This window comes from Acomys minous (assembly GCF_964271855.1).
Source record: "Acomys minous genome assembly, chromosome: 9".
Taxonomy (NCBI): Eukaryota; Metazoa; Chordata; class Mammalia; order Rodentia; family Muridae; genus Acomys; species Acomys minous.
In genome coordinates this window covers 3,407,351-3,426,722 of record NC_140490.1, presented here as the reverse complement: position 1 = coordinate 3,426,722, position 19,372 = coordinate 3,407,351, and the positions used below count along the sequence as shown (strand labels likewise).

At 50.9% G+C, this 19,372-nt stretch overlaps 1 protein-coding gene across 7 annotated transcripts in view; it reads right to left on the bottom strand.

Moving 5' to 3' along the window:
* Positions 1-19,372, bottom strand: part of LOC311605376 (disks large homolog 5) — a 120,050-nt gene that overhangs the window by 17,787 nt on the left and 82,891 nt on the right. For 4 of the 7 annotated variants that reach the window (XM_084795868.1, XM_084795863.1, XM_084795865.1 and 1 more), the window contains 13 exons: positions 19,134-19,266; positions 18,043-18,170; positions 17,214-17,389; positions 16,873-16,976; positions 12,133-12,225; positions 9,743-10,744; positions 8,585-8,711; positions 8,097-8,241; positions 6,616-6,728; positions 5,923-6,012; positions 5,552-5,702; positions 892-1,054; positions 550-683 (listed from right to left, as the gene is read on the bottom strand). In XM_084795868.1, the coding sequence (XP_084651994.1) occupies positions 550-683; positions 892-1,054; positions 5,552-5,702; positions 5,923-6,012; positions 6,616-6,728; positions 8,097-8,241; positions 8,585-8,711; positions 9,743-10,744; positions 12,133-12,225; positions 16,873-16,976; positions 17,214-17,389; positions 18,043-18,170; positions 19,134-19,266 (2,559 nt within the window). The remainder of the gene's footprint in view (positions 1-549; positions 684-891; positions 1,055-5,551; positions 5,703-5,922; positions 6,013-6,615; positions 6,729-8,096; positions 8,242-8,584; positions 8,712-9,742; positions 10,745-12,132; positions 12,226-16,872; positions 16,977-17,213; positions 17,390-18,042; positions 18,171-19,133; positions 19,267-19,372) is intronic. The other 3 variants (XM_084795864.1, XM_084795866.1, XM_084795867.1) reach the window with 2 other exon arrangements.

Sequence of the window (19,372 nt, the reverse complement as noted above, 5' to 3'; positions counted from 1 at the left end):
CTTAATGTTTCAGGAGGAGACACCCTCTCTCTGGATACCCCTTGCCCCAAATTCCAGGTGATTCATCTTCCCTTACTAGAAGAATAATCTCAAAAGCTTGGAACTGGCATCAGGTAAGTAATCAACTTTTGCGCTCATCCCTGCATCCCAGCCTGGACCAGCCCCCACCCGGGGAACCTCACCTGGAGTGGGATGCTCATCCCTGCATCCCAGCCTGGACCAGCCCCCACCCGGGGAACCTCACCTGGAGCGGGATACTCATCCCTGCATCCCAGCCTGGACCAACCCCCACCCGGGGAACCTCACCTGGAGCGGGATACTCATCCCTGCATCCCAGCCTGGACCAACCCCCACCCGGGGAACCTCACCTGGAGTGGGATGCTCATCCCTGCATCCCAGCCTGGGCCAGCCCCCACCCCGGGAACCTCACCTGGAGTGGGATGCTCATCCCTCCATCCCAGCCTGGGCCAGCCCCCACCCCGGGAGGTTCACCTGGAGCGGGATGCTCATCCCTGCATCCCAGCCTGGACCAGCCCCTAGGAAGCTCACCTGGAGCGGGAGTGACTGTTGAGCTGGTGAATGTGTGGGTTGTACTGGGCCAGGATGGTGATAGTATCACACTGCTGTCCGATGATGAGCCGGGCCTGCTGCTCGGTGGCACTCCTCAGGTTTATACCATTGAACTGGGAAGATGCCCAGGGTGGACTCAGTGATGGGCAATGACTGAGGCAGTGAACATGGACTTGGGAATATTGCTTTTTAGGGAAAAAGAAAAGGAAGGGAGGGAGGCAGGAAGGAAGGGAGGGAAGGATGGAGGGAGGGAAGAGGGAAGGAAGGAAGGAAGGAAGGAAGGAAGGAAGGAAGGAAGGAAGGGACCGGCTACTCCCTTACTTCAAGTAACTGGTCCCCGTACTCAAGGCCAGCCTGGTGGGCGATGCTCCCTGCGGTCACCTTGGAGACATAGATGCCACCCTTCTCTCCACTCACAATGGAGATGCCCAGAGGCTCGGAACCCTTCTGCACCTTCACGTGACGTGGTTCCTCCAGGAAAGGCCTGGAAAAAGGAGCCAAAGAGTTCAGGGACTCAGACCCAACGCAATAGATTGGGAGGCTGCGATCCAGCATGCAGTCAGCAGTGTGAAGGAAGGCCCAGAGCTCAGGTGTTCTGATAATGACGGGAGATGGCAATCAGCTTTGGACAAAGATACACATTTCTGAAATTCCATGCAATATAAACACAGCACATCCAAACAAACATAGAAAAGACAGAGAATGGTTTGTATGAACTATTTCTATGGGAAACACACACACACACAATTTTTTTATTTGATGAAAGGATCACCTTGGGATATGCACCAGGCATACCCCATGGAAGAGGTTTTGAAAACACCCACGGGGGAAAACAGATGGCTCTGCAATTACAGTCTCTTCCTGAAAAGACGGTAGAATAGCCAGTTCCTATGTTTACAGGTCCCCGGGGTGCAAATGAAGCCGCTATAAGCCATGAGGAGAGGGCTGAGGACAGCAGAGCAAGGATGTGCCCATGCATTTACTAGCCAGGGAGCTGTCTCCCATATCCAGGGTCATGAAAGGGTGTGAGCGCCTCATGTCAGGCCAACCTCAGACTCCTCAGCGAGGAGAACCTGGGCCTAGCGGCCACGGGCAGCCTCAGAAGGAATCTGTGGTGGAAGAGACACATGACAGACAAAGGTTAGGAGAAGAGACACAGAGAGAAAGACCACACACTTGGACAGACAGAAGACCCAGGACTCTGCCAGGGCCTCCCTGTAGCTGCAGCTTTACTGCTCAGGGCCTCTTGTTCCTGCCCAAAGGCTGAGGCAGGGGGATTCCCCTTTCTCCTGGGTCCCCTCCGGAGCCCATAGGGAGTTTCCAGGTCATGCCAGGCCTGAGGTACCTGCTGCTGCCACTGCCCTGTGGAGAACATCCACAGGCACAGAAGACCCCAGCCTGGGCCTCCACACCTGGGCCTCAGAACAGCAGACAGTAAAACGCTCCCCACCCCATTAAAAAGATATTTTGGGGCTAAAGAGTTGGCTCGGCAGTTAAGGGCACTGATTGATCTTCCAGAGGACCAGGGTTCAAGTTCCAGTACCTACATGGCAGCTCACAACAGTCTCTAACTCCAAGATCTGACACCCTCACATAGAAATACATGTAGGCAAATAATGCACATCAATGCACATAAAGTAAAGGTAAATAAGTTTTTAAAAAAATTTAAAAAGTCTCATCTTGGTAGCCTGCTTATTCTTTCTTTGAGTGCTACCAGGCCTCCCCACCAAAGGGAGATGGTCAAATATGGAGCACCAGGATTCATGTCAAAGTCAGTCCCCGCTCTCTACATAACTGTGGAGAATGTCCTGACCATTGGGCAGATCAGAGTAGGGGTTTGATGTTTACTATTGTATTGTCCTTGGTTAGTGCAACAGTTTGAGCAGACGCCCCTGGACCCCAATCCACCCACCATGATGTTCTTCTTGTAGGTTTCTAGGACCCTCTGGGTCCTTCTATTTACCCATATCTTATATTTCTCCTACCTAGAGTCTCAGTAGGATGTCCTCACATCTATCCCAATCTCCTGGTAAGTGAAGACTTTTGTGGGATGTGCCTTTTGGGCTAGTGCCCAATATAAGTGAGTATATACCATGTGAGTCTTTCTGCTTCTGGGTTAACTCACTCAGTATGACCATCTCTAGTCCCATCCATTTGTCTTTGTAGCCTATGACCATATAGTCAGGGAGGAGGTCCCTCTTGGTCATAGACCTAGGGGAGGGGAATAGGGTGAAAGCGGGAGGGAGGGAGAAATGGGAGGATATAAGTGATGGGACAGCAATTCAGTTGTAATCTGAATAAATTAATAAAATTAAAATAAATAAATAATAAAAAGATTTTAAAAAGAAAAAAATTATCTTAACATTTATTTGTGTGTGTGGATGTGCATGCACACAGGTGCACGCCATGGTTCACGTAAGGGGATAACAACTTTGGGGGTGGGGGTGGGGTCAGTTCTCTTGGTGGCACACACCTTTAATCCCGGCACTCAGGAGGCAGAGGCAGGAGGATCTCTGTGAGTTTTTAGGCCAGCCTGGTCTACAAAGAGAGTTCCAGGTCAACCGGGGCTATTACAAAGAGAAACCCTGTCTCAAAAAACAAAAATCAACAACAACCTACCAGAGGATTAAACTCAGGTCACCAGGTCCAGCAGCAGCAGGTGCCTTCATCCGCTGAGCCATCTCACCATTCCATGAAATCCTTCCTAAGCTGTGCTGGCACCCCCCAGCCTACCCCAAACACAGCCTCCTCCACCAGGTACTTTCACTTCCCAAACCTGCCCCTCCACAGTTCTTCCTGTGCCCTTTCAGCTCCCACGTCTGCAGTCAGTTCTGCCACAGCACACGCCGTAGACTGCCAGGTAGTTTAGAGTTATAAGGGCCCTTGGCAGACAACCGTCCTCACAGCCTAAGAAGACAGAGCCAGCCACGGCCAGTCACACAGAGGAGGTGAGCCTCATTTCCATGAGGTTCCTCCTCACTCAGTGACTACCCTTTCCTCTGTCCACATTAACACAGTGTGTTTAGCTCCTTGGGGTGTAGTGGTGCACACCTGTAATCTCAGCACTCAAGGAAGCGGAGGCAGGCAGATCTCTGAGTTCGAGGCCAGCCTGGGCTACAGACAGAGTGACCCTGTCTCAAAAATAAAGAAAGAAAGAAAGAAAGAAAGAAAGAAAGAATGAAAGAAAAAAAAAGTGGGTGACCTAGTCTCACAATGTCACATAAAAGCCAGGAAGCGGGGGCTGGAGAGGCGATTCCACACTTAACAGTGTATTGCTCCTTCACGCCCTGAGCTCATTTGTCAACCAGCTGTAACTCCAGTGCAATGGGATCTAATGCCCTCTTCTGACCTCCAATGGGCACCTGTCTCATGAACACATACCTCAACACACACACACACACACACACACACACACACACACACACACACACACACACACAAACTGTTCCAAATGACCCTGTGAATCAGGGTTTCCTGACATGGAAAGACGCAGAAAACACACTATGGGTGGGAAAACCCCACCTCTAGTGACCTATGTACATGTGTATGTCAGTATTTCTGTTTGCGTCAGCATCTATGAACGGACAGATTTGTACAGAGGGGCTCAAGCGAGCATGGCTTCTGCAGGGAGGGAACAGCCTCTACTTCTCCCGCCTTCCTACTGCCCTGGTTTCTTTACACCATCACAACAGTTTCCTCAGAGCAACCAAGCTCCTTTTTAAGTCAAGTTTATTAAGTTTAATTAATAATATTAAAAGCACACAATAAAGGAGCTGTGTTGTGTATAAAACAGACACAAACATTTCTACTATGTATATCAAAAGCTGAAGCCCAACTGAACCGCTGGCTGGACTGGCCACGTATGAGTTTTTTCTTCTTTTTACTTTTTCCATTTTCCTGATTATCTCTCATGCCTGGTAGGGATCTCTGGGTTCTGGATAAAAGAGACTGACTACCTTTAATTAGGAAGTTGTTGCTCGGGTCACACAGGCTGCATTCATTTCTCCTGCCACAGTAAGTCCCAGCAGGGCAGAACTCACTCACACAGGCACTCCCAAAACAGGGAGCTGATGGAGTGCATGGCCCCTGTGACCCCTGTGACCCCTGTGACCCCTGTGACCCCTGTGACAAGCCTTTTCTACTTCTGAGGGACACACTTCATCTGGAGAAGGCAGACCTGAGCTCAGCAAATCCACCACCCCACCCCCCACCCCACCCCCCCCCCCGCCCCGCGCTGTCATGTGCGTCATACCCAAAGGACCCCTGAACACTGTCCTAGGTCCTGCGGCTCATGCCTCAGGACAGAGCCTGGCATTAGATACATCTCCAGTTAATACTCACTGGGTTTTTCTTACAAATTCAGATGTTTAAATCAAATGTGGTCTGGTTTATTTATTTAGGTTTTTTGAGACAGGATCTTCTTACTTGGCTGTCTTGGAACTCACAGACATATATACCTGCTTATGCATGTTTCATTTCTCAAAAAATAAAAACAGAAAGAAACTAAACCCTTGCCCCCTCTTACCCCCCCAAAAAAAACAAACAAAGAAACTTTGGGGGCAGGGGAAAAGAACCCAAAACTGCAGCAAACTGTACTCGGGGTCAAACCCCAAGCGACAAGAATGAGTCCCGGTTCTAGCTGAGTCAGGCCAGTCACTATAGAGCTCACATGGGTAATCTGGACACAGTCCACTTTTGTAAAATTGAGCTACTTGTTGGAACACTCAAGCAACTGAGACTTTTCTAACAGTGTTGTAAATGGGCCTGACAAGCAGCAGCAGCAGCAGCAGCAGCAGCAGCAGCATCCCGACATCCCTGCCGCCCACTAGGCCATCCCTAGCTTAGTCACTGCTCGGGGAGGAGCCCACCTTGCTGCGTCCCCGCCACCCATACCTGACCCGCTGTGTCGCCAGCTCCTGCTCTTTCTACCAGGCCCACTGCTCTCCGGACTGCCCTAGCCACAGGTGCTCCTTACACTCACCTGTCCTTTCTCCGCTCCCCATGGGACGAAGGGTTGACAGCAATCCTGGGCAATGTGGAGGCTGAGGTCTGAGGCTGGCTGCAGGAGGACAGGGTATCGATGTTCAGTGGGGACCGGGGAGGAGTGCTGCATTCAGAATGTGACAATGAACCTGCCAAGAGAGGAGAGGTGGACGTGGCCAGATCTGCCATCGAGACATAGGCCGTGTGGGTCTCGCCCTGTGACCCAGGCCCTGACGGTGGTCTCGACATTGTCACCTGTCCCCCACAGCAACAGATGAGGGCTAGGCTCAGTCAACCTTCACCAACCCACTGAGATGAGAAGAAGGGGACCCAGGGGAGCAGGCACAGGAAGGGGTTCCCAGTTCTTACCTCTGTCAGAGCCCAGGACAGACCGGGGATATCTCGGGGTTAGTGGAATCTTAATCCGCTCTGCCTTGAACTGCAGGTTACTGGAAGACCCTGTCATTCCGGGAGGAGACATGGTGTCAGGCCGAGTGACTAAACAGAATCCTTCCACCCTCACCGCCACTCAGTAGTCAGCTCAGTAGCCTGCTGGCTATCCCTGAGGGAAATGATCCATGGAGAACTACAGAGGAGCAGACAGCTCGCTCCTCATGCTAGGAGGAACTTAGTAGACCCAGAATATTCTAGAACAGAAGCACATTCCGTCCTTCAAGCCCCAAAATGCAACAGCAACCTAACTGCTGCCACAGATACACCATCTTGTCTCTGAAACCCTTCTCCCTGGTCTTGTTACTAGGCAACAGGACACTCCCCTCTGGGTTACACTTCCCCCACCAAGTGTGTCTCCATACAGGACACCCAGAATGACTAACTCATCAGGGTCAGGAAACAAGACTCCAACCAAGAGGTCACCTGGAACGACCATCATGGAGCCTGCAGGCAAAGGCAGTGGCTCTGAAAACGTTACTCATAGGACAGCCAGGTCGCAAGATAGCAGACATCCAGGGGAGGGGGCTGAGCTCAGCCTCTGGAGGGCAAGGAGTCACGTGGGCAGCCCACCCAGAGGCCTGGTTCTACGCGAGCACCGGCGGTAGTTACCAAGGCGGGCGCTGGAAGGCAGGGAGTTGGAACCCTGGGAGGCTCTCATCTCAGAGTAGTCACCGCAGGCCCTGTGGCTCAGGTCCAGACTGAGGCGTCCCTGGTGCTGGACACTGTGAGTGAATCAGAGAGATGGGAAGCCCTGGAGAAGGACTAAGACCAGACATGACTGCCAGGGAGAAACACCACAAGCGGCACAGACCTCCCCAAGACAGAAGAGTGAGGTGTCCTTGCTGTTGCCTAGGATAGCACACTGACCCTAGTCACCTCTCACGGACAGCATCTATTAAGGCCCTGTAAGCAGCAGGGGGACCACACAAGGGCTGGTATGGATGGACACCATAGTTGGATGGACAGGAAAGACACAGCACTGCCTTCAGTGGGCCTGGGGAAATGGTCTGGGGATGGCTGGATGTACAGAGAGGGTCCTGGCGAGAGTGGGGGTGTATCTCAGTCAGGACAGCATGCCCAAGAAACTGAAGCTGGTGGGCAGCACCCAAGTGGGTAGCACCCAGGGACCACCCACATCCGGCCGCTCTGCAGTCAGTCCCAGGAGATGGCTTAGGTTGCACAAAGATGACGTCGCATCCCCGCCTCAAACTCCACAGAGCTCTCCCCTGTAGGCCTTCCAGAGTCCGTGCCTTAGTCTAGGCCTCTTCCCGACTCCCTGGAGCCTGCGAAGCCACCCCCTCCTGCCACAACCCTGCCCCGCACGCTCGCACAGCCCTCAGCCCCGCAGGTCTCCTTTCAGAGGCTCCTCCCAAAGTTTTATATGGGTGCTGTTGTTTTGTTTTTTTTCCACATTGAGGCACAGGGCCCCGTGGATGTAGGCAGGTGTTCAGTCACTGAGCTAGACGTCTACCTATGGCTGGTCTTTACTTCTAGTCACAACAGCTGCTCTTACGCCACAGTAGCCTCTGCAAGCACTCAGCTTCCTAGACACATTCCTTCCAGCCACAGGCTGGCCACCACCCTGTTTCCCGGTCTTGGGGCCACTCAACAGCACATGCTGTCACTGTGCACATGCTCAACTCTCTGCTTTCGACAGTGAGCACAAAGCCCCATGATTGGTAAGCTGCTTTTCAAGTTTACCAATGTCCGCCCTTGAAACCAAAACAGCCATTGGAAGATACCAGGCACTCATTTTAAAATTGCCAAATGAATGAATAGGGTCATCCTGAGCACCATGCCCACCTCTTCTTTTTCTTAATTTCAGGTTCCTTTTTTAATAAATTAACTGGTGTTCTGCCTAGTCAGAATAACTTCTCTACTGAAATTTCAGCACTGGCACGGATGTGCATCACTATCCTTTGAATAGCAGGGTGAGCTCACACAGCATCTTCTAAGGCAGCACCGCTCCCTCAGCCTTTTCCCAGCTTAGCCAAGAGGCTTCTCCATTCATAGACCTCTGTGCCACAACAGCTCTCTAACCAGGAGACTGGACAGCTGATATGCAGCAAAGTGTAGGTGCCTGGGCATACCTGGGAGACAAGCCCTGGGGGCCAGCATCACGGGGCACAGGTGGAGAGCCACAGGGAACCACCCTGTGGCTGCGTACAGTGTAGATGGGGTTCCGCAGAATGGAGCTCACAGTGGTGCTGGGAGTCATACTCCGGGGAACAGTGCCTAGGAAAGAACTGGGTCAGAACAGTGGTTCCAAAACACCTTGACAGCCCTGGTCTGGCACGTACCCTCCCCCCCAAACACCCAGGCGGTCACCATCTTTGGGGAAAAGGACTCTAGGTAGAGACTTTTAGCCACTAAAAGTCATATGCTTTGACTACTGGCCTTTCCCCAAGCATAAGAAAGAACTGACCCATCGCAATGAGCAAAGAGCACATTCAATAGAGACGAGACCGACAATTGCAGAAAGGGCAGCAATTACAGGCTGAATATCCCCTTTCAACAGACTACACATCCCTATGAGCACACAGCAACCCTGTTCCCACTTCCTGTCCCAGCAGCTCACCCACAGATGGCCGGTTGGGGTAGAGCAAGGGGTTGCCATGCCGGCTAGAGTGGCCTGGTGAGTACGGGGACCATTCCTGGACCTCTGGGGAGAGCTCTCCACTGGCCGAAACACACTCCTGCTGCTCCTGCAAAATCAAAGGCAAGAGCGTCTGCTAGGGACCGTGAACAGTCAGTAAGTTTGCAAGCTGCCTTCTGCCCCACCAGATCCTCCCACTCAGGTTAAGGAGTGCCAGTGGGAAGAGACACTGCCCAACCACGTGGCCCCACACCCGGAAGCAGACCAACCCATCAGAAGGCAAATGCAGACAAGGAATCGGCCTTTCAAATAAACAGTCTGTAGGAGTGGCAGGTGAGAAGACACACATGCTACAGGATGTGCAGGGAGCAGCGTGCGCTGTGCCTTAAGAGTTTCAGCTCTAAGCCATCTGTCACTTGTCACTTGGCTACATTTCTTTGTTTGTTTATTTATTTATTTTAACAAGCTCAAAAACTCCTTTCAAAAGTAAACCAATGGGCTAGAGAAATGGCTCAGCAGTTAAGAGCACTGGCTGCTCTTCCAAAGTATCCAGGTTTGATGCCCAGCACCCACATGGCAACTCACAACCATCTGTAACTTCAGTTCTAGAGGATCTGGTGCCCTCACACAGGAATAGGCATGCAGACAAAACTCCAGTGCACATGAAAATAAATAAATCCCAAAAAAAATTTTTTTTTGAAAAAAAAAAAAGCAAACCAAATATTATGCTCAGGTAAGTGTTCTCTTGGTGACATTTCCCACTACCATGCATGTCCCATGACCCTGTCCCAGCTCCTAAGGAGGCTGTTACTCACTGGCATCCACCTGCCACCCTAGCCGCTTTTTTTGTTTGTTTGTTTGTTTGTTTTGACTTTTTTTGAGACAGAGTTTCTCTGTGTAACATGCCTGGCTGTCCTGTAACTCACTCTATAGAGTAGGCTGGCCTTGAACTCACAGAGATCCGCCTGCCTCTGCCTCCCGAGAGCTGGGATTAAAGGCGAGCGCCACCACCATACCCTATCCCCTCCTGAAGGTACACACCAATGGCAGAGGCACCGGCTCTGTACGAGCCTGGGAAACTGTGTCAGGCTACTTTGCAGGCTCCCACCCCAGCTGTCCGTGCCCCAGCCCAACCTCTACCTCGAGGCACTGAGCAGGAATCACTACTGGAGCGATCTTGGGCCTAAAACTAGGAGCAGACTTTGGCCTGCGCCGCCTCTGCCCCAGCTCGTCCACTTTCTGGGAGGTGAGGTCCTCATCACAGGGCTTCTTGGCAGGCAAGCAGGAGGTGTCTCCGTCCCCTTCAGAGTGGTAGCTGGAGGCGATACGGACCCTGGCCTTGCGAGGGGGTGAAGCATGCAGGGGTTCCCCGGGGTCCACGCTGGGGGGTGGGGCACTCGGAGGGCTGGTGGAAGGTGAGCTGCCCACCAAAGTGGCCTCTGACTCAGAACTGGTCTCCAGCCTGTGTTGGAACTTGATAGAGTCACTTCTCCTGGGGGGCTTTGGGGGTGTCAGAGACCCTACCCTCTTGGAGGGCTGGGGGGAGTGAGCAAGCCCAGGGCCGGGAAGCAGGTAGTCTATTTTGGGGGGTGTCTGTGGGCGCTTGAAAGTATTTGGGTCAAAGATGGACTTCCTTTGCTTGGGTTTCTTGTATACGGAGAGCTTCTCAGGCCCTGTTGTGGAGCCAAGCATAGCCTTGGGCCAGGTCCCGCCACTGTTAGAGCCCTCAGGGTCTATCTTATCCAAGGGAGCCTCTACTGCCCCACAGGGGCCCGCCTCAGTCTCGAAAGACAGCAGCGGCCGCTGGTTCTGCACATCCACCAGCCCGTAGCCACGTTCTGCAGAGTTCAGACTGCGCTCAGAGGTGCTAGGACAGGCCTGGGGGGAGGCTGGAGAGGGGACTCCGGGAAATGGCTTGTGCAGGAAAGAGCTGCTGCCTCCGGGGACACCCAGCTCCTTCCTGTCCTCCAGACGGTCAGCACAGAAGATGTCCGTCTGCGTGGAGTTGTTGTGCTGTAACAGGTTCCGTTTGTTATGTCCCTGGACCTCAGGGCCATGGGCTCGGCAACTCAGCATCCGATCTGAGTCCTTCATGTTGTCAAAGATGTTCTGGCCACTCCATGAGGAGCTCTGGGGAAACACCTGAGCCAGGGATGCAGTGGGGCGAGAGAGAGAGAGAAGATGAGATGTCATCGCTTACAGTTGCCACTGGAACCATCCCCAGAATGGAGCCACAACTCCCTGAGACAGACAGACAGACACAGTGGGCACACATGGACACATGGACCTATCAGTGTCTAACAGTGAAGTTTTCTCATGAACTCATAAAAGCGATACAATCCTGTTGGCTTTGAGCACTATCTGCAGCCACCTGTACACTGTGTAAGGACCATTAAGCAAAAGGTAAATTATTCATGGTAACCCAGGCAACAGGAAACTAACCAGGGCTAAGAGGTGAGACACACCACAAAGAGACACAGGAAGAACCACGTGAGTGTGAGCAAGCCTATGTGGAAAGGGGCTCCAGCAACACGGTGTTCTTGGAAGGGCAGCTGTCTAGAGACAGGAAAAGGATTGGTGGTTCTTGGAGGTTTGAGAGTAGCAGCCACCAGGCAGGAAATAGATTTTCAGGGCAGTGAAACTCCCAGTACTTTAATGATGGTCACATGTTAGTGCACATGTCAACCTGTGAGTCTCGACCCCTTTGGGGTTGCATATCAGATATTTATCTTACAATCTATAACAGCAAAATTACCGTTATGAAGTAGCAACAAAAGACATTTTATGGCTGGGGATCACCACAGCATGAGGAAATGGATTAAAGGGTTGCAGCATTAGGAAGGTTGAGAGCCACCGGTCCAAACCCACACAGTATACAACATCAACAGTGACCGCCCCCCTTAAGCTATGCAGCAGCAATGGCTCCTCACTTGTACCCACAAATGCAAAGTGTCAACACCAGGGGGAATCCAGGCTGGTGGGCTCACATGAAGGGACCCACAAGAACAATCTGCCAGCCCAGATGGTCTGAAGACCTAAAACAGTCCCCCAAAATCTATCAATTTAAGAGTAACTTAGAAAGCATCTCTCAGTGAATGGGACAGATTCATTTTCCTAAACTTCTATTTTTAACCTTTTCAACTATGTAGAAAAGCGGATATAAAAGTATAATGTGTGCCCATAAGCCCACTCACCGGATTCAACATTGTGCCAGATAATCTTTATCGGCTTCATCTTATATCTAGGCATTTCCTCAGCTAAGAACTTCCGAGCAGGCCACCACATAGGGCCATTCTCTCCACGGCCACTGCCACACCTAAGGAAGCTAGCCATCTCTAGGGCTGTCACATTGTCCACTCCTGATTGAAACGTGCCCAGCTGTTCTCAACAGGACTGTTTCTCAACCTATATCTAGTCAGGTTTCCTACACCCTGCATTTGAAAACCAATATATTTCCCCCCAAGGATCCTGGTGCCTTTTAGAAGTCACTTAGGTCCCTCCCAACAGCGGCCGAAGTGCCCAGTGCCCACCTTCAGGAGGGAGAGGGTCAAGGAGTCTTGAGAGCTGCGTAGCAGAGATTCACATTCATTCAGAGACTTATTGTCCAGTGCAATACCGTTGATCTAGGGCCAAAGAGAGAGCTGGTCAGGCCTACTGATGGGGCAGCCTCAGTGATCCCAGGCTGCTAGGCGAGGGGCTGGGCCCACCTGCCCATCCTGGGACTATTTATATAAGGAGCCAAACTCAGAGGTTAGTTAAGGAAAGCAAGACCCTCCCTAGCAGCACCTGGAGCCAGATAGGTATCTTCTGACGCAAGTGGGATACAGTCCTAAATCACACTAGGTGGGTCCCCAGAACACAGGGGACCCCCAGGAGACATCCTGCTGTGTGAAGCCAGCCCAATTCTTCATGGCTAAGTGGCCAGGAAATACATATGCCTCCCAGAAGTGGGTGGAGAATGGAAAGGAGACCATGGCTATGAGAAGCCTTTGTGACATAGAAAGTGCCACAGGAAAGGAAGCACTGCCACTGTCCAAAAGATTCAACACCCTCTCCTGGAATCTGTCCTCATCCCTCACAGACATGGTCAAGCTTTCTCAAAAAACAAAACAAAACAAAACAAAACCAAAAACAAACAAACAAACCTGTGAAGGAGTGAATGCCTACAACGTGCCACACTCAGGCCACAGAAACACTTGCTAATGCGAAGAACTAATTAGCGGGACAGAACACTTGGAGGCTCTCAGAGGATGCTGTTGAGTGAATAAAGCCTTGATGGAGTCACACACTATATGATGTCATTTGCAGTACAACAGAATTGCCAGGTTAGGAGGCGGTGGGTGTAGGAGGGAATAGCTACAAAGAGGGGGCCGAAGGCAGCCTGTACGGTGGATAAACACTTCCACACACGTTCTGGAGTGTCTACACAAAACTACCTGTGATAACCCACCCAGAACTATGCATACACAGCACACCAGCGTCAGCATGCTGGCCTTGACACAGGAGGTACAGCGCGGTGGCGCACAAGCCCTCCCTGTACTATCGTTACAACTCCATTAGACCCTATAATTCTTTCAAAGTCAAGAGTTTGAAGGGGGTAGTTGGGGAGAGCACCCACTTGAAGTGCTTGCCATGCACCCTCGAGTTTGATGCCCAGAACTCACGTAAAAAGCTTGATATGGTGACACGTACCGGTGATATAGGTGCTAGGGAAATAGATACGGGTAGCCTCTGGGATTTACTGGCCAGCCACCACCACAGCCTACTTGGAAAATCCAGGGCAACAAGAGAGCCTGTCTCAAAAAACAAGGTCAATGGAGATGAAAGGTTCAAGGGAGAACTCGGAGAGGGAGACAGGAGAGAAGAGGGCTGAGACGTGAGTTAACCGAAAACACTTATGGAGATCCACTACTTTGAAAGCTAATTTATCCATGTGAGTTTGACTAGAGGTACCTTGTATGGGTGGACAGTGCTTTCCCCATAGGAGATGGGGGTTATCAAATTCAAATCTCAGTGCCAAGTATGAGCTACCATCCCAGGAACATCTCCCTGGGAGCTCTGGATCAGGGAGGGCTGATCATAGACTATTACCACTGCTTTTGGTTGCTCACAACTAGATGGTTAAGACTCTATTGCTGAAGACACAACACACTGCTGTTGTAGGGCATAGAGAAATCAGGATGACACTCACTGGGAAGCTTCCTTCTGCTGGCTGCCATGGTGCTAGAAGGCACTACGCAGGCTGCTAGAGGAGAGAAGCCATCAATAGTATTGCCCAGCCTGGATGTTACAGCATCAACCTGGCAGGCAAACGTGATGAGTGCCGTAATGGTGGCACGCGGGTTACGGGGATAAGCAAATGCTTCCTGGCTGAATCTGAGCTCTGATCCAGAGAAGGGAGCGCATATCTGATATTATAAGCCTGGTCAAGGACCATGGCTTTGGAGGCCCGCTGATCTGCTGAGTGGTGATGTTGTCAAATTACCTTTTAAATCCCCATGTTTACATGTATGGTTCTGTGCTGCTTTCAACCTTAGTCAGAGAAGCCTCTCTCTGCAGTGGATATTGGTTAATGTGCTGTCTCCTAACTGACCACGGTGCAGAGACTACGTGACTGCTGAGTGCTCAACCTTAAGCTGAACATCTGTCTCATCTACCCAAGTCTCAGAGAACATAGAAAAGAGGGGGCAGAGAATTTTAGACGGGGACAGTGGGGGGGAACTGCTGTGAAGTGGTGTCATCTGCACATGACATGGCAATTGCAGGTAGGAGTTGTCAGGGAGAGCCAGAGGGGACCGAGATACATTGTGTACATGTGTGAAATTGTCAAAGAATACATAAAAGATATGTTATAAAGTCTCACGCTATACATAGGCATATCAAAATGCTCAACTGTGCCAAGACAGTGCTACATTATGACATCGCAGCTGTCACAGTGTGTGACATCACAATGTTCCACTGTGCCATCCTAATATGTGGTGCCCCTCACATTGATGTCTTTAAATAATTTAACTTTCTGCGGTGTCTCTAGTGGCTCATAGTGTTGTCACAGCTCCATTGTACCATCACATCGTTCCAAAGTGGCATCGTAATGTTCCATGATGCTGCCACAACACAGCATATGACATTACAGCTCTGCTGTGGTATCAGAATGCCCCACCCTGGTGCCACAAAGCTCCAGTGTATTCTCACAGTACTCTGCTGTGCTACCACAATGCTGTAACCCTGCTAAGCTGTGCTACCACAAAGGCGCATTGTCGTATATCACAATGCTCAATTTCGCAAGACATGCCACATATCTATGACATCACAATGTTCTACTATCACATCATAGTGTTACATTGTGCTTCACAATGCCGCATATGATATCACAATTCAAAAAAAAAAGAATTCAAGATAAAAATGATTCAAAAAGGAGTAAAAGAGATGATTCTTGAGAAACAACTCTTAAGGGTGACTGCTTGTCTGCACATGTGCTGAACGCATGCATATGTACATCTATACATCCATGTGTGCTAGGAACGAACACACACACATACACACCACACACACACACACACACACATACACACACGCGCACACACACACACACACACACACTACTACTCCACACATAACAGCTGAAAACAAAGTATCTACAGAATGTGATCATATTGGGAAGGGCAACTGATGTCTTTTCCTTGTATGATGTCTCCATTTCTAAGACATTTCCATGTGCCCATGCTGTTTTTAAGCACTGTCTCTCCTCAAATCTGAACAACACTGGCAAGGATGTGCACTGAGGAGCTGTCTGCATCAAGCACTGGTGAGGCTGACAGAGCCATGCCTCTTATGGAGCACAAAAGCACAGCAGCCTAGGTGCTCACCCAACGCCTGTGCACTCTGACTCGGGGCGTCCACGCAGGGATTTAGTCCACGGCATTCTCTGGAAGCCCCATGAGGGGGCTACAGGCAGCCAGTGAGCCCTGTTTATAAATGCGAAGATGCCCAACCTAAATTGGCTGTCTAAGTTGACGTCCCTGAGGAACCACACGGAGGCTGAAGACAGGCTCGGTGTAGGCATCCCGTTTAGCACACACGATGCTACAAGCCTGGCTTCCATCCCCAACACCATTGGCTGATTAATTAATTATATTAATCTAGAAGGCAGATCCAAAGTCATTAATCTCTCTAGGGCATACAGCCCAAAAGAAAATGCATGGTGAACAAATGAGCATGTTATAGTTCCAAATAAGCTAGAAAACAAAACAAAACTGGAGGTGGACATGCTTGACACCTTTCTGGAATCATCACAGTAAAGCGTTAACCACGTTAACGTGTGTACATGTGGCAGCATGTGCTTTCCACTCAGTGGGTTGGGCCGAAAACTGACGTACATGAGTCCTGCTACTCAGCAAACGCCTGCATTTCTCACTTAGTGCAGAGACTGAGGGCTCCAGAAGCAGCTGTGCTGTAGGTGTGCTCACTGCGGGCCCTCGTACAGCAACAGGTGATGACAACAACTCATTCATCCACTGGAAGGAGACAGCTCTACGTATGCATGACCAAGCAGCCCAGCCTCGCAAGGCAGGTAGGTACACACTCATGGAGACTGAGTTAGAGAGCCACCCATGATGTAGAAGGCAAACTGAAGACCTCTCTCTTGTGTTTAAACGCAAATGCTAGCACCCTACCCATACACATAGAGACATACATGAGCACTCGAGGTCTGGGCTGGAGGCGCCTTCCATGCTGGGGCAGATCTCTAAGAGTGGACTCAAGAGAGAAGGGAACTACTTGTGCTCTGTGTGTTGCTTTTTTTTTTTTTAAATCACTTGAACATTTTACAGCAAACAGGGTTTATGTTGATAATTAAAAAACAAAAAGCTAGGCATACTATTCAGTAAAAGGAACATATATTTAAACCAGACACAATCACTCTGAGGCAAGAGGATTGCTTTATCTTCTCTCAAAACACACATACATTTTGGAAAAAGACAAATCACACAGATACTAATTCTCGGGAAACTGTTACAGACACCCACACGTGAAGATGCTTAAGAGATGCTTAAGAGATGCTTAAGTGCTGTCAGTGTGCAGCAGAGATGCTTCTTGTCTCCCCCATAGACTGTTCTGCTCTTCTATATCCTCAGCACTTTCCTTAGGAAAATGGTTTTTTTAATTAATTAACTTATTTTTTTAAATGTTCATGGAGTGCAATACCCATGACCTCTTGTTCAAGGCTCACTGCCCGCGTGCAGCCGACAGCTTGCTTTGCCCTGCAGACTCACCGCGACAATCCTGTCTCCCACGGCGAGGGACCCCTCTTTGGCGGCCGGGCTTCCTGGTACCACAGCAGCAGCATACACTCCATTCTCCAAACTGATGCCACTGTCTGCAAGCCACAGGAGGACACTGGGTGACCTGGCCTGACTGCCCCCATCCCAACTATACTTATCAGAGGGACTGAGCCCCGCTCTGTGACACCCCCACCTGTCTGGAGGACCTCCCACCAGGAGAGCACCTGGGCTGCGTTAGGAGCAGCACCATGCAGCCCTGGGGACAAGGTGACTCTGGGAATACAGTCCCTCTCCAGCAGACAGGATGCCCGCCATGTCCCGAGGCCTCCTACCTTTCTGTCCACTGAGGTTAATGTGCAGCGGCGTGACGACCTTCCCGCCCAGGGACTTCCTCCGCCTCACAACCATGTTGATGGCCCCCTCTCCATTGAGCAGTGCCTTGATGGCCTGTGTCTTGTCCTTGTTGATGAGGTCCACATCGTTGATTCTCAGCAGCCAGTCATTGACCCTGAGGAGGGACAAGGCCAGGCAGAGGCCCACTCAGGGCCTGAGACCCGTGGCTGCCCCTCACTGTCATGCCCATTTCCAGGGTCAAATGTCAGCGAGCAGGTTCCCTGCACGCACACCACGCTCGTGAAGGCTTCAGTCTCCAGAGCATAGGGTTATAAAACTCACAGTCGCTGGCATTAGACGGCTTGGCTTCAAATCCTGACTCTGCTACTTACTAGCTGCGGAACCAGCTCTGCATTTCAGTGTCCTCAACTGTAAGGCAGGGCAGTGTTTGCACTTGCCTCAAATGATCAAGATTAGTGATGAAAAGATACAGGGTGTATGCGGGTTCCTGGCGAGGACCGTATCACTCCAGCCTCTTACCGTCTCACAGAACGAGTAGGCAGAGCCACATCCCACTCTCCTCACACACTCCTGACCCCTGTGCTCCCCAGAGAAGCCAAACACAGCTCCTGGTACAAGGGAGCCAAGAGGCGGTTTCCTTTAAGACCATCCCAGTTGAGCTTGGGGCAGTTGGGGCTTTAGACAGTTCTGTTAGTCCTTAGATGCTGCGACATGTTCACTTTGCCGTCATCTGTCCTCTCTGTGGTGGGCCATGTTGGGTGGGAGGGCCCCCTTCCCCTCCAGCCCCTGGACTTCAGCAGCTCTTACCTTAAACGACCATCAGCGATGCTTCCTTTGTCCACTTTCGTAACAAATATGCCACAGTCCCCCGGGAAACAAGGCTCATTCACACCTTCTGCCATGTCAAACCCAAGTGCTTTCAAGTCAATATCCTCCTGTCAAAACAGCACCAGCAGATCTTTACCAAGCCGGGAGGGGAAAGCCCCTAAAACCGCAAGCTAGGCACTCAGTCCTTGGGACGGATGTGTTTGAACAGCTCTCCTGCCCCTTCTAGCCACTGCTGACAACCCTGTCAGTGTTGCCCCCCACTCCTCCCTCCCTCGTTTTTTAAAGATTTATTTATTTATTATGTATACAAGGTTCTGCCTGCATGTGTGCCCACCTGCCAGAAGAGGGCAACAGATCTCATTATAGATGGTTATAAGCCACCACGTGGTTGCTGGGAATTGAACTCAGGACCTCTGGAAGAGCAGACAGTGCTTTTAACCTCAGCCATCTCTCCAGCCCTCTACCTTCCATGGGATTTATCAGCACCACCATGAGACACAGGAGTGGTATAGCCCAGCTTGGATGGTGTGCTGGCTAGTTTTACATCAACTTGACATAGAACAGAGTCATTTAAGAGACAGAAACCTCAATTAGGAAATGCCTTCTTAAGATCAGACCACAGGCAAGCCTATAGGGCATTTTTTAAATTAGTGATTGATGGCAGAGGGCTGAGCCCATTTTGGATGTGGTCCTGCATTCTATAAGAAAGCAGGCTGAGTGAGCTATATCTAGCAAGACAACAAATGAACAGTACCCTCCATGGCCTCTGCATCAGCTCCTGCTTCCAGGTTCCTGCCCTGTTTGAGTTCCTGTCCTGACTTCCTCAATGATGAACAAAGATGTAGAAACATAAGACAAATAAATCTCCTTTTCCCCAAGTTGCCTTGGTCATGATGGTTCATCCCAGCAATAGCAGCCCCAACTAGGACAGATGACTACGGGGGAAAGATACATTCTACCCTGGGGGAGGCAGCCATGAAACAAGAGCTAACACGGTCATCCTCTGCTCTCCCAGAGTCCGTCCTCGCACCCAAGAGAGTGGACAAGCACAGTCACCCAAGGCAGCTCACCGTCTCTCTTTCAAACTCCACAACTTCCGTTTCCCACTCCATGGAGTCCGTGTCGATGGCGGAGTCGTGGGAACTGTGGGCCATCAGCTGCCGGAAGCGAGCCTCCTTCTCCAGATGGCATTCCATCTGCTCCCTGTGAACACAGAGAGCTGTGGCCCTCTCGCTGGCTCACGGCTCCAAGCTAAGGCAGTCACTCCTGAAAGCAACGCGGGCTCTTCCCCCTGGTATTCAAGCTTCCT